This window comes from Arachis ipaensis, chromosome B02 (assembly GCF_000816755.2).
Source record: "Arachis ipaensis cultivar K30076 chromosome B02, Araip1.1, whole genome shotgun sequence".
Lineage (NCBI taxonomy): Eukaryota > Viridiplantae > Streptophyta > Magnoliopsida > Fabales > Fabaceae > Arachis > Arachis ipaensis.
Genome location: NC_029786.2, coordinates 17,049,234 through 17,064,574, shown reverse-complemented (window position 1 = coordinate 17,064,574; position 15,341 = coordinate 17,049,234). Strand labels below are relative to the sequence as shown.

The 15,341-nt window shown below is 37.8% G+C and overlaps 2 protein-coding genes across 2 annotated transcripts in view; both read right to left on the bottom strand.

Annotated features, from left to right (window-relative positions):
• LOC107626950 lies at positions 4,440-8,163 on the bottom strand. The gene is made up of 4 exons (XM_016329834.1): positions 7,551-8,163; positions 7,400-7,470; positions 5,304-5,516; positions 4,440-5,147 (listed from the first exon to the last, which is right to left on the bottom strand). Exons 1-4 carry the CDS (start codon positions 8,161-8,163, stop codon positions 4,440-4,442), a joined length of 1,605 nt encoding a protein of 534 aa, XP_016185320.1.
• The window catches only part of LOC107628223 (inorganic phosphate transporter 1-4), a 3,400-nt gene continuing 1,307 nt past the window's right edge, over positions 13,249-15,341 (bottom strand). The window contains exon 2 of the mRNA XM_016330993.2: positions 13,249-15,141. Within this exon, the coding sequence (XP_016186479.1) occupies positions 13,593-15,089 (1,497 nt within the window). The 5' untranslated portion in view covers positions 15,090-15,141 and the 3' untranslated portion in view covers positions 13,249-13,592. The remainder of the gene's footprint in view (positions 15,142-15,341) is intronic.

The window sequence follows — 15,341 nt, the reverse complement described above, 5'->3', positions numbered from 1 at the left end:
ATACTAAATTATAAATTTAATGATAATTAAATTTCACTCTTTTGCTTTATTAGATGGTAAAGAGTTGTTGGGTTTGAAAAATTGACAGGAAAAAAATTAAAAATAAAATTGATTTATCGAGATTATGATTAGAAATTTCCACAAAATGATTGATTGATAGAAAGCATCGAACGTGACACACAAAATAAACGGGTTTCTCATGCATCTCCAGGACTCCAACTATTTCACTCTCACCTATCACCTATGCTTGGGTTCCAGTTAAAAGTTAAAACCGAGATAAATTTGATGTTAAGTGTTGAATACTTTTTTAATATGTATTTTGTAATGCAATAAATATTACATACATATAACATAATGGATTAGCAAAATTCTCTTTTGTTTTCATTCTAAATAATTTGTTAACTTACTCCTGTTTTATCTTTGAATTTCAATCAAATGCTTAAACTTACAAAAATAACAAAATAAATTGCTAATGTAGGAATAATTGGAGCATTTAGCCTATATTACTCATCACAAAATTACCTTTTGATATCTCAAAGGTCATTGTTTTTTTATTTTTTGATTTGATCAAAGATAATAAGAAAAAGAATAATGTAAGTTAACAGAAATTATTTTTCTTATGGATGCAGGGATGGTATATTGGCTGGATATTGGCCAAGGAGGGATATTGCTGGAGTATGGAACCAACGGTCAACACGCCGGGGACGTGGTGCCTCAGTCGGTGGCTACGTGGCGGCACTCTCTCAACACGCTGGGGGCATACTTCCTGCGACGTGGCGACCCTCCTCCACCACGCCGGGGAGTGCTGACTCACCACGCAGGGGGCGTAGAGCCTGGAGACCCGTGAAGCGCAGCAGAGATTCCCGCGGAGTTCCAATGCTACTACTGCACCACGTGGGGGCGTGCTGCAAGCTGCCTGCATGCAGGGGACAGCCCCCTCCTCCGGTAACTAGCGAGCTCTCTCCTTCTTCTATATGCATGTTTCGTTGCATATTGTAAGGGAAATAGTTGCTGAAGCAAAGAAATTAGAGAGAAGGAAAGAAGTGTGGGCTGTCTGGGTGTATAGGTTTAGGGTGAGAAGAGTGTAGTGAGTAGTAGTGAGTAGTAGTTAGTAGTAGTGAATTAAAAGTTTATACGGTGAAAAAATTTTTAGTTTTAGGGATTTAAAAAAAATGGTACGTAATTATATGACGCCCGAAAAACATATTATCAACTATTTGGATCATCCTATTTATGTAAGTTGGCAAATTTTATTTTTTTTCTGTATTTAAAATTTATTTTTTATGTATTTATATTTTTTAATGTATATATATTTTGTAATGAGAATATTATTTTGTGTATTTTATAAATATTTTAACAATATAATAATAATTTTTATAAAATAAACGTTAATAATAATAATAATATGTAATTTTTTAATAATTTTTTTAATTTTTATAAGGATTATTATTTAATTAATATAACATATATCTTTGTTGATGTAGTCTAACAGGAATTTGTTGGTGCGTAAACTGGATCCGCCACATACGTGGAATCCGATGGTGGAGAACTACTTACGCGCCACGGGATTCTACCACGTCTCTAGAATTGGAGTTATAAGAGGATTTCACCCCATGTTAGTTGCTCTGGTTGAAAGGTGGAGGCCTGAAACCCACACCTTTGTATTGCCGATCGGTGAGGTTACAGTGACATTAGAGAATGTCGCTCATATATTCGGCCTACCTATTGATGGAGAGCCTGTCAATGGATGGACAGATAGTAGTAGCGACTTCGTTCAAAGTCAGGGCATAGCGATATTCGGTCGTGAGCCATCAGTCAGTCATAATGCGAAGTCCTATATAAAGCTGGGTTGGGTTCGACGTATCAGAGACGCAGAGCCGTTGGACACTAAGGAGTCCATCAGGAGATACGTCAGATGTCAGATCTTCTGTTTGTTAGGGTCGACCCTATTCACGGGCAAGTCAACCACATATGCCCATGCGAAATATCTACTATTGCTTTGCGATTTCGAGCAGATCCATACTTATAGTTGGGGGTCAGCATGTCTTGCGCATATTTACAGAGCACTATGCCGTGCATCACGATATGATACAAAGGAGATGGATGGCCCTCTGAATCTGTTGTTTGTTTGGGCATGGGAGCGAATGCTGTGTCTTGCTCCCGTACCGAGACAAACCCTTTTACCGGCCGAGATATCAGTTGCCAGGAGGTAATAAGTCTTATTTTAGTCATGTGTTATATTCATGATGCATGTTTGACTTATGGTGAGTTATTTAAATTTTTTCAATTAATAATGTATCAGGTGGAGTCATTCGAAACGGACCACAGCGTGGTTATCCAAGACCATAGAGACATTCAGGCATGATATAGACTACATGCAGGAGGTAAATAGTTATGATTTTTCTGTTTCATTTTTCCAACCATTATTGTTAGGGTTCTAATATACCAATAATACTGTGGCAGTTTAAGTGGCGGCCGTACCACGGATTGATCGTTCCGGACGAGTTGCATCCCTATCTTGAGGTGTGTGACATCGTTGCTCCGTTGTTGTCATTCGAGTGTGTCGAGTGGCACCCTGTGGATCGAGTGATGCGTCAGTTTGGATATGCACAACCTCCTCCGCGGGCAGCAAGGGATATTCCACTTGATCAGCATTGCATCGTTCTACGCGGAGTGCAGCTTCATGACTGGACAGTTTTGCATGGGCCATGGATAGCGGAGTGGGCCAACAGGCGACACAGTCGATTGCGAGATCAGCACCCCTTCCGACTGGGATTTTTTACCGACGGTGGAGTCCTGGGATTGGTACGTATGCTCCTACGGACATCTGTTGAGATTGACGGGGTACATTCCTCATCATCCACAGCCTCCTGCCCCACAGCCACCTGCCCCACAGCATACAGTGTTTGAGCCGATTCCTTATTATATACCACAGCCACCGGCCTACAGTCATGGTAGCCATCACACTCAGGGCAGCCACCATTCTCAGCACTCTCAGCACAGCCACCACGCTCAGAGCAGTCACCATTCTCAGCACAGTGACCAGGGTCAGTCTGGCCAGCATCATGATCCCATACTTACTATTCCTTCCGGTCATGATTGGTTTGACTTCTCCAGCAGCGGACACGGAGATCAGCAACTACAGCATTGGACCAACGCTGATTTGGGTGGCTGGTCAGATTTTAGTGGTATCCCTTCACTGTCGGTGTCAGCTGATCCACATAGGGCATCAGTAGATATGGCCCATGGTTTGCGGGGTTGTACTTCCGACCACACGTCAGGGAGTGCGTCATGTGATAGTGGTTTTATCCAGCGTCAGCGGGCATACACAGTTGTTAACACGTTCAACCCCGGTCCATCCGCTTCAGCAGAGGCAGGCAGGTCGGCCGCTCCGACAGATGCAGGTGGGTCGGCCGCTCCTACAGAGGCAGGTGGTTCGGGAGCTCCGGGGGTGGATGACTTAGTTCGAGGTCACCCATATGACCTACGGATGGAGCGAAATCCACCTGATAGGTATACTCCATTGCGGTTCGGTCGGGGTATTATGGGTAAGGGACTGAACTACTTAGCTGGAAAGAAGTGAGCTTCGGTTTAGGTTATCTAGATTTTATTTTCAGAATTAAGTTAATGTAATTCGTGTTTAATATTTGGTTTGTTAACTTATGTAACCCGTAGTTCTTTTTTTGTATATTAACTTAAGGAAATCAGTTAATGACAATATTAAGCAGACATTAAAATATCAATGGATAGACTTCATTTGAAAAATACAAACACGTCTGATTTCAAAAGTATCAACTGATAAAATGCAAATTAAAAAGTACAAACATGACCATATTAAACTACGAAGCAGCACCACTCGGTCCAGCACGCTGCGGACACCTACTCCGACTATGACCCTGAGCACCACAGAGACGGCATATCCGAGGACCATGCATGTCACGTGAGTCCATTTCATTCAAGTATCGGGTCAGTTTGGGCCTGCCTTTAGACGTTCGCCTCAGGGCGGGATTAGCGACCAATGTGGGTCCCTCATAAGCAGGCCATGTCTCGGGATCTCCTAATGGTGTGAACTCAAATTTATATACCTTACGAACTTCCATCATCTTGTACACATCATGCACATAAAACTGCCAATCGAGACGCTGGTTAGCATAGCAAGCAATAACATGGCGACATGGTATTCGTTCAACCTGAAAGTGCCCACAGTCACACGTCCGTCGCGCAAGATCAACAACTAACACCTTTCCAGTAGTCATTTTGCGCACCTCAAACATCTCATTTCATCTATCAAAGCGGTGCACAACTATATTCCCAGCCTGTTGCATACTTGCTTCTATCCGCTGTTGCGCAAATACGGAGTACGTAAATCCAGCACGCTTGCATTCGTGAGTCTCGGCACTCTTCCGCGTAAAGAGTTCATTTAACCTATAATATATTGCTCAGACCAGCGCCAACACAGGTAGATTACGGACACCCTTCAACACTGAGTTAATGCACTCGACAAGGTTCGTTGTCATATGACCCCATCGATGTCCCTCGTCGAATGCCAATACCCAATGTCTGAGTCCGATGGCATCGCACCACCTGGCATATGCCTCGCCTCGCTCTTCCAACCTCTTATAGTTGATATTGTACTCCTCCACCGTTCTTGAATACCCTATGTTGACAACAATCTTCTGCAAGTGAGGGACTTTGAATGCCCTTAAGAAGTTACTGCCGATGTGTCTTATACAAAACATCCACCATGCTCTTGGAGGTTGCCAGTCACCATCGGAACGATTAACTGCTGCCCGTATTGACTCATGCCGATCTGAGATCATACCCACACCATCTTTTCTAACAACATACGTTCGCAGATTCCTGAGAAAGAAGTGCCACGCATTAGCTGTCTCCCCTTCCACCAATGCAAAGGCGATAGGCACAATGTTCTGGTTCCCATCTTGTGCAACAGCGACTAGAAGTGTACCTTTGTATTTTCCGTATAGGTGTGTGCCGTCAACCTGAATCAGGGGCTTGCAATGCCTGAATGCCCTGATGCATGGATTGAAACTCCAAAATATACGATGAAGTATTTTTACACCTTGTGCCTCCTCATTCCCGTTGTACAGTGGTCGTGTTTCTATTTGGACAACTGAACCAGGAATCTTCTACACCATGACCGAGAGCCACCATGCCAAGGCTTGGTAAGAATCCTCCCAACCACCAAAAACTTTGGCTACGAACTTCTGCTTTGTCAACCAAGCCTTTCAATAACTAATGGTATAGTTGAACCTTGACTGGACTTCCGCAATTATAGATTTCACCTTGATGGACGGGTCCGTCTCGACCAATGGCCTTATATCCTCAGCAACTGTATCCGAGTCCAACTTGGAATGATCTTGTGAAATCGTTCCGATTGTGCACGTGTGCCTACCGTTGTATCTGCGTATCTCCCAACAACCTTTTTTCCATATCAAGCTGGCTCGGATAAGCCAGTCACATCCACGCCCGTACATCTTGTATTTTGCATAGAACGTCTGTGGCTCAGACTCATACACATCATAGTCAACTCCTCTATGATGAGTTTGGAAAACTCTAATTTAAATTAGTGATGATCAAACATTATTAATATGATTAATTGCAAAATTATTAATTTGATTCCAAATTTGTTAATTAAATAATTTTGCTATGCAGGTTTGTTAATAGGTCGAAAAGAAAAGATCCTAAGCCCAATAATATCAAACTTCAGCCTTATACAAATTTGTCATATGAATGTTGGCTGAAATGTTTTATTTTTTTGGGCCAATTTAAATTATTATTGATACAAGCCCAAAGTATTTTGCTTGCTTGGTCTGAAACCAATTGAGAGAGGAAGCAAATATTTTTGCCTTATGCTTCTAACGGATTTCATTTCCATCATATGGTGGATTTCAAATTTTCTTTGCTTAAGTTTATTACCTTGGAAACATGAAAGAGAAAATGTGATTTGATTGCAATTAAGTGTAGCTTACACGCTACTACACAAAGCATGGAGAGTTGCACCTAATTAATTTATCTAACACTCATAGCTTTGCTTTTCTTTCTCTTTCTTCTCTCTCTAATCTTTCTTCTTCTTTTGGTCATATCACAGAAACCATGGAAGCTAAGCCTAGCCACCGAAAAGAAGGAGAAGTAAGTAACAAGACCATCACAATGATGGCAAGAAAAAGAAAACAAAAAGTATGTTGTGGCTGAGATTCTCATCACTTCTGGTAAGATTTGGTGAAGAGATCTTGGCTTCTTTATACCCAAAAATGGATGAAGAAGATTTCGGTCAGTAGAAGAAGATCCTTGGAGGGATGGCTTGACTCTGATTTTGCTCAACCACCATAGGAGGTAGCTACAGTGGCTACGTGATGGAAGAGGCAGAAGTTGGAGCAGATGAAGCTGTCATCATCATGAAGCATCAAGGGGTAGGAGTCCATCTTAGGGTGCAAGGCAAGATGGAAGGCTCGGATTGATGAAGATTGGTGACCAAGGAAGGACCAGAGGTAATTGCATGTTAGGTTTTACATTCAATTTCCTCTTCTCTCTCTCTGGCCGAACCGGTTTGCATGAAGAAGAAGATTAGCTTGGTTTGTTTGGTTTCAACCGTGGAGGCTTCTCCCTATATATAAGGGTGAACAGCCAGGGCTTGAAGCAAGGAGTGAGAGTGCAAGGCACAGAGTTCTCATAGCTACCTAAGCTAACAGAAGTTCTTCTCCTTCAATGTTCTTCATTTTGTAATTTTTCTATTTAATTTTGTCTGTCTTGAGTCTCATGGAAAAAGGCAAACAGTGAGGTTTGTATGAAAAAGCCATAGAGCGAAAAAAGGCAGAGAGTGCAAAATTAAAAGAAAAAGCCATAGATGTCCTTAGAAGTCCTTTGTACATCTGTGTTGTGTTTCATGATTCTGTGGGAATCCCCTTGCAAGTTGGGTTAGCACTTAGCAGTTGAAAGCTTGGCAGTAACTAAGTCAAGTTCAGAATTGGGGTTTAGATTCTGGACTTGTCCTAGATAGGAAGGGTAGTTCCTAGGGAGAATTGGTGTTTGTAATCAAGAATGATTATAGTGAAATTCCATCATTGTTGTGATGGAAACTGGATGTAGGCTGCCTTGCACTTTGCAGCTGAACCAGGATATATCTTGGTGTAATTTTCTCTCTCTTCTACTCCATTTTTGTTTCTGCTGCCTAGGAGATAAAACTGAAAAATATCTCGTGCCGAGTGACGAGACAAAAAGAAAAAGTCTCGTGGCTGGGAACGAGACAAAAATCAAAAGGTCTCCAGAAGTTGTTTTAAAGACCATCAAGTGTTATTAAGTGAAAAAGGGGCTAAGATTCAACCCCCTTCTCTTAGCCACTGAAAACCATCACTTTAGATATAGTGAAACTTCTAATTACTGCGACAACCGACTTTCTAGAACTGTATTCCATTCCAATCCGGAACTCTCCGTCCTCAAGATCAGCAATTCCTACAGAAATCCGAAATCATCGTTTATTGATCAATCCAAAGTATAAACTAACAAAAACTTCTTATTTAGTCAACGCGTACCTATGTTTGCATATTCCAGAAACTCGGGGGTATGCATGGCGTCGAGATCCAACTCACGCATAAAAGGTGGAACGCCCATCGGTTGACTGCTCGAGGGATGAACCACTACATTCTCTGCTGTTGCCTCAACTCCCACATCACCATCCTCATCTTCGTCGCCGGCTTCATAAGTGGCTTCGAAGTCCTCTTCGCTGTCATTATTCATTCCTTCGTACACTGCAGCTCTATCATCATTTACATCTATATCATTTTGGACCGCTACTGCCTCTACAGCTTCAAACTCAACGTACAACTCAATCTGTGGGTGTCGCATATGTGTCTGTCGGTGAATTTGAAACATATTCTGCATACTCGCTTTATCCGTGATCGGCATGGTATCAAATCGTATTAGACCACCAAAAACTACAATCGGATTCCGGTACAGAATTCTGCTCACTCTCATTAACGTACCATTCTCCATGTTTTGACAGAGGCCGTTCTGCAGCTCCATTAACGTCATCGTGCATGGAACCACAAACGAAAATAGATTCTGGGACACAAATCTCACTCCCTCATGAGTATTACGTATTATCTCACCATTACGATACACCACCAAATTTGCGGTGCCCTCCATTACAATAACAACAGCCTCAAAGAATCCTCACAACACACTCAAATCTTACTCAGTATGCAAAACACTATCGAGCTCTGCCTTATATAGAGGGGTGTACTTAACACGCCCCCCACGTGCTGCCTGCCTCAGTCAATCACGCTTTGACACGTGTCAGAACGCCCCTGCGTGCTGACTCAACAATCCCCCCACGTGTTGCATACTTGGACCAATCAGCCTTCGCCATGTCAGCACGCCCCCAGCGTGCTGACTCATCACGCCCCCCACGTGCTGCCCCTCGTAGCCAACCAACTTCTGCCATGTCAGCACGCCCCCTGCGTGCTGCCTAGTTGGCTCAACCACACCATGCTACCTAGCCTCCACGCCCCCCACGTGATTCAGGCACCACGCCCCTGCGTGTTGTGCCTTCATCTGACACGTCCATCTGTTTTTAATACACACAGTATCTTCATTTTCAGCCAATACACCACAATATTTTCCATATCTAAATTAATGATAGGCAATATAGCATTTACTTTTTTTTAATGGACAATAACTATATGTTGTACAATTATATTCTATCATGGTAGATTTTGTCATAATGTGAAGCTGCAACATTTTCTGTACCAATAGGGTAACTCAAACTAGACTTTGCAAAGAAGAGAAATACTTGACAAGTCCCTGTTAACATGCAAGTAGCGTGATGTATGCGGTGAAAGTAGCTTTTCCAACACAAATGCGACGTGTCGCACCAGTTTTATAAAAAAATTCGTGTTGTCCCATCGAAGAAAAATCACTTTTTTTATCCATTTTTTTCCTTCGTTTTCTTTCTCTCTAAATTCATCTCATCCAAACAAAGTATAAAAGCCTCCCACCTGGTTCTCCTCCTCACTCGTTCAACACATTGTAAAGAGAGTTGAGAGAGTATTTTGGTTTACTGAGTTTTAGAGAGTATTTTAATGTATAGATGTGAAATTTATATATAAAAAATTTTAAACGGGTATTTAATAAAAATAATACATAATTATATGTCGATGACAGAACATATTATCAACTATTTAGATAACATAATTATGTAAATTTTTATTATTTTCGCTAATTTAGAGCTTATTATTTGATTAATATACTAAATATAATTAGTTTAGTTAATATTATTATTAACAATATTAGTATAGTTAATCATTTGATTTATTTTTTGTAGATTTTCTGTTTTAATTTTTTAATTTTATTTAATTATTTTTTATTTCAATTTTAATATTATTTATTTTTTGCATTTTAGTTGAACTAGGCTAATAAGAATATTTTGCCCCTTAAACTTGATCCACCGGAGATGTGACATTCGGCGGTTGATCAGACCTCATAAACAATGAGATTCTACCACATATCAAGAATTGGAGAAATTAGAGGAAATGGTGCGTTGCTAGCTGCTCTTGAAGAAAGATGGAGGTAGAAGACTCACACTTTCGCATTACTGGTCGGTAAGGTTACGGTGACACTCGAAGACATAGCACATATATATGTCCTGTCGATTGATGGAGTGCTCATAACCGATTGGACTGATAACAATCATAACTTCTTGGTCAAGCACAACTTAGCGATTTTCAGCAGCAAACTTTTGATTAGTCCCTCCAAAGTTACATAAAGTTGTCTTAAGTTCGTCATATTAAAGACACACAACCTTTAGACACTTGGAAGTCTGTTCACTGATACGTTAGATGTCACATCTTTGATCTATTGGGTACCACTCTCTTTGCGGATAAGTCAACGACATATACCTACGCAAAGTATCTACTATTGCTCTAAAATTTTGAGCAAATTTATACTTACAATTAGGAGTCAGCAACTCTCATGCATCTTTATAAGTTATTGTACCGTATATCAGAATACAATTACAACGAAATGGATGATCCACTAATTAATTTGTTGTTTGTTTAGGCGTGAAAACGAATGCTGTAGTTTACGCCCATTCTAAAATAGCAGTTTACACCAACTGAAATACCGGTTGTAATGAAATAACAGTATTAATAAGTTAATCGAATTAGATTCGTATTTTATTTACATTTTACTGGCAATATTAATACGGTTCAACTAGGTATCCTTTAAAAATAGTACAACATTCAGCCTTTTTATTACAATAATTAAAAAAAAATTAAAACAAACAACTAAAAATTATGAATAGATTTATTGTCTTTTTAAAATTAAATATATATTCAAAATACAATCTAAAAAAACTGAAATTTAAAATTTAAATTTTAAATTTCTGTTTCAGATTTAATATATTTAATTATTAATATATTATAATTTAAATACATATCTAAAAATTAAATTATTCAAAATTCAAAATTTTGATTTTAAAATTATAAAATAAACCTTAAACTATCAAATTATTAATTAAACTCGTACAAAACACTCAAAGAAGCAGAGAAATCACGTTTGTGCCATGTCGAAAATCCAGAGGCGCATATGAAAAATTCAGAGGTGCACATAGAGAAGTCATCCTCCGCTGTCGTTCATCCATGCTACCTTCCTCTTCCGCGCTCATCCTCAACGCTGCCTTCCTCCTTTTCGGCGCTCATTTACAACAACGCTGTCTTTTTAATGTTTAAATTTAAATTTTAGATTTATGATTTTGGATGTGTTTTAAAAATATTTTCTGTATAACTTCATAATTTTAGATGTGTTACAATTATTTTTTAATGTTTAAATTTAATTTTTAGATTTATGATTTTGGATGTGTTTTAAAAATATTTTTGTATAACTTAATATTTTAAATGTGTTACAATTGAAAAAGAAACTACAATTGAAAATATTTTAGTTTATGTATATAATTATATTCGACCATTCATAATTGTATTATTAACATTTATATTGTATTATTAAAGTTGACTGATTTTAGATGTGTTTTAAAAATATTTTGTATAAAATATCATACTATCAGATGTGTTATAATCGAAAAATAACAACACAATTTTAAATTAATTGTTGATTATAATAATTTTGAAAACTAATAAGTATCGAAAAAAATTTAACTGATAATTTAAGTAATAAGTATTATATTCATTTGATCGAATAAAAAATCAAAAGATTAATTGTATTATTAACGTTTAAATTTAAATATTTAAAGTTAGCCTGATTTTGGATGTGTTTTAAAAATATTTTGAATAAAATATCATACTATCATGTGTTATAATTGATAAATAACAACAGAATTTTTATGACTATATCAACTACATCTTCTCTCTTAAACTCCAAATTTTTTTTTGCTTCTTTGCTCAAACTAACGTAGAAAATACTTATGCAACAACTTTATTAATAAAATTAAATAAGATCAACCTTGTTCTAATTAAATCAGCAGAGTGTTTTTATGTTTAAATTAAAATATAATTAAAAATGTTGAACATGATATTTCTTAACAAATTACATAAACACATGTGTAGAAAATAATGATATCTTTCACCAATACAAAATGAGAGAGTACTTCAGCTGGAAGGTGGTGATGGTCTTCACCAATGAAAACGAGATGGAGAATTCAGCTGGCAGCATCCTTTTTGGTTTGGGATTCACTAATGCGTGTGAATGTCTCGTAGAATAAGGAATTTAAAAAACTGTATCTGTTACGTAAAGTTACGAAAGTAAAACAAAGTTACCGTAACCACCAATGAAGTGGGTGGATTTTAAAATTTAAATTTAAATTAAAATCTAATTATAGATATGTATCTACAAAATAGGAACATGTTACACTACAAAAATAATTAAATATTATTTAAATCTGATTAAAGGCTGATTAAAGGCTGATTAGTATTGTACAACTAGCATTTCCCATATTAATATTATGTGTTGCAGGTGGAGTAATTATTCACTAATCAGAACGTGAATATTGAAGAACGTGACGTCTATTAGACAAAAAATAGGCTACATGAATAATGTGAGTTTACTATTCTTTTTTACCGAATTTACCACTTCTTAGATGGTATCCCTTTTAATCCAGTTGAACTAACCGATTTGATTTGCTTTTTAAAATCATAATATTGATTACATCATTTTTTTAATAGAAAAAGAAAATTATGTTTCAGGCTACTCAATTACTTTTCAGTTCTTCCGTCCTCCTCCTAAGACGCCACAGAATAATGCCAACAAAAGCAAATTCAAAAGGTAATCTAAAAGTTAAAATGTCTACCCAAAACTAAAATGTTCTGGCACAAATTACTCACACACCAAAAAAAATCTAGAACTTAGCTGAATAATCTCAACTTTGAGGATACCAAAATCCGGCGAGCTATGAAAATGGTGGACAGAGACGAACCAAAAGTTTAAGCTGAAATAAAGTATAAAAGCAAATATCTATGGTGGCAACGATTCTATGACAAATTTGAAAGACAAAGAATTGGAAGATCTTTAAAGTAAAGGAATTGAAAACTAATAAAATACTTACAATAACTACATCCACGTCTTGAATTCTTCTCTATTTGAACTCTAATTCTATGTTGTTTTTAACTTATAAAAAACTACGTGGGAAGTCTAAATTATTAGTCAGACGGATTATCTTTTTAAGATCACTTATATTCATTAATTATTTCAATGAATAAAATATCTATCTTTGATGAAAATAATTACTTTATAAGCTATCTTTTGTTTATTGAATAATATATATTTTCATAATAACTCTGAAATTAATCAATATTAGTATATTGATAAGTATTATTGTGTCTATTAATCTATTTTTTTTATAAATTAGATGTAGATAATAATAAGAAATTTGGTTTAAATTTAGAGAGTAAGTTATACTAAAACTTAAAAGACATTTTAAAAGAAAAAATTATCCACCAGTTCCTTTCTATATTCCATTCCATATTCCATTCCATTATATAATAGTAGAAGACTAGAAGTAGATGAAGTAGATCATCAATATTTACAAGTATTTATTCTTCACAATATATCAACTTTAAGTTGGTATACTCTAGAAAATCTTGTAAAGATGTAGAGCACAAAGTATGTGCCAAATTACAGGATAAAATGAAAATATATGTAACAATGTAAAGATACATTTTTTTGGTAGACAGTCAATAATATATATAAAAATTAAACATAAAAGATAAAACCAAAAACTACCATGATTACTTCTCAACAAAGAATGCACATTAGACCAAAAAAGTACATTGGCCAACAAAGAAGTAATACATATAAGGGGAACGTAGGTGATGAAGAAGGGAGATGGTTATTAAAAGTAAAGAAACATATATATATAGTCATCAAATTAAAGAATGAAATAGACAATTACATACGTTTCCAAATCACAGAACAAATAGCACCTGTTATCTATACAAAATGACAACACAAAATCAAATAAAAAGAGCAACTCATATAGAAAAGAACCTACTTTTGGGCCGGGTGATTCGAATACCAAATTGAAGGCACGGCTTTATTATTCGTCCTAATTGTGCCAAACAACACGACTATACCTTATTTCCAAGCTCATCTTCTTGTTCATGCTCACCTGATATTTCTTCTAAAGATTTTCCCTTTGGCTCAGGCACCAAGAATGTAAACAAGAACCCTAAAATATTAACCACTCCTAATACCAACAAAGAATTCTTGACACCAATGCCGGGAGGATAACCTGCATCTGTCTTGGTCTTGTCCGGACTCTGCGCCAAATATAGAAATCCAAAAGCACCAATCATAGCACCAAGCTTGCCTGAAGCCGACGAAATCCCATGACATGTAGAGCGGAATCTTGCAGGGAAGATCTCCGCAGGGACGACGAAAGTGGTTGAGTTAGGTCCAAAGTTTGCGAAGAAGAATGTTAATGAATACAACACGACGAATCCAATGCGATTCTCTTTCTGAGTCCAGTGCTCATAAGGAATTGCGAGGGCAAACATGAACACTGTCATGAAGAAGAAACCAATCAATTGGATGGCTCTGGCGATCTTGTAAACTTCTTCCAACGCGTTCATGGTTTCCGCAGGAGGAATCCAACCGACTGCGCTGAAGATATCTTTCTGGAAGAGATTCTGACTGTAAAATGCAACATCAAGCAAGAACCATGTACTCGCTGTTCCAAGCAAATGTAAACCATGACGCGCCGCGAATTGCTTAGAGAACAAGCCAAAATCCTTAGTTTTATCCTCCTCTTTCTTTAATTCCTCTGCTTGGAGTTCTACTTGCATAACTTTAGACATATCTTTTGTAGCCTGTTCCATGTTCTTCGCAACCAACGCCGTGTAACGCGCGGTTTCCGGCATCTTCGTCCTCCAATAGTATGTCAGTGCAGCAGGAAGAGCCCCCACCATAAGAATTACTCTCCACGCAAAATCTGCTTCTGGAACAGTTGAGCCTACCGGATCAACCTTATATGGCGGAGAATCGAATTTCGCCTTGAATATCGATGAGATAACGATTGCAAATATGCCTCCGGCCAAGATACCAAATCCCTGCATCGCGAAGACGGCGGCGATAAATGCGCCGCGAGTTTTCTTATTTGCGTACTCCGACATAATGGTGGCAGAAAGCGGATAATCTCCTCCGATACCGAATCCGAGCCAGAACCGGAAAAAGCAAAGCGTCGTCATAACCGACTTTGGTTCCCGGCCGAACGATAGGCCGGAGGCGACAGAGCAAAGCACCATAAGCAACAGAGTCATGCCGTAGACTTTCTTTCTGCCGAGCTTGTCACCTAACCAGCCAAAGAAGAGCTGGCCAGAGAGTGTTCCGATAAAGGCTACGCCGTTAACTGCGGCGGAGACATTGGGCGGCAAATTTCCCGGCTTTGGTGCGCCGTCAACGTGATAGTATATGCGGCCGAGTAGCTTGGTTACGAGGGAAATACAAAACAAATCATAGGCATCTGTAAAAAATCCCATTCCTGCAACAATGATTGCTGTAAAATGATACCATTGTGTTTTGGCCACATCAAGTGCATTCAACACTTGAAGTTGATCCTTCGCCATGTATAATTATCTCTGAAGCTTTATTTAATCCTAGATAAAAATACACCTACAACTGTTAAAAAGGAAAGAATGTCAATAGTTAATACAAGTATTAGTCTTATAAAAAAGACTTAAAAACTATTGTGTTGTACTGTGTACTTCTACCGTAGAGTCTACAGTGACTATCATTATGATAGTTCTAGTGTAACTATATAATTTTGACAATATTTAAAAATCACACATTTTTTTATATTTTAACAATTTTTAAATATT

What these genes read in the sequence shown, in the direction of transcription:
- LOC107626950 (XM_016329834.1), bottom strand. Translation starts at nt 8,163, where the DNA reads ATGGAGGGCACCGCAAATTTGGTGGTGTATCGTAATGGTGAGATAATA. An exon ending in TCTGGAATATGCAAACATAG is followed by an intron (nt 7,471 to 7,550) that starts GTACGCGTTGAC and finishes GGATTTCTGTAG; the next exon opens with GAATTGCTGATCTTGAGGAC. An exon ending in AGACGGACCCGTCCATCAAG is followed by an intron (nt 5,148 to 5,303) that starts GTGAAATCTATA and finishes GTCATGGTGTAG; the next exon opens with AAGATTCCTGGTTCAGTTGT.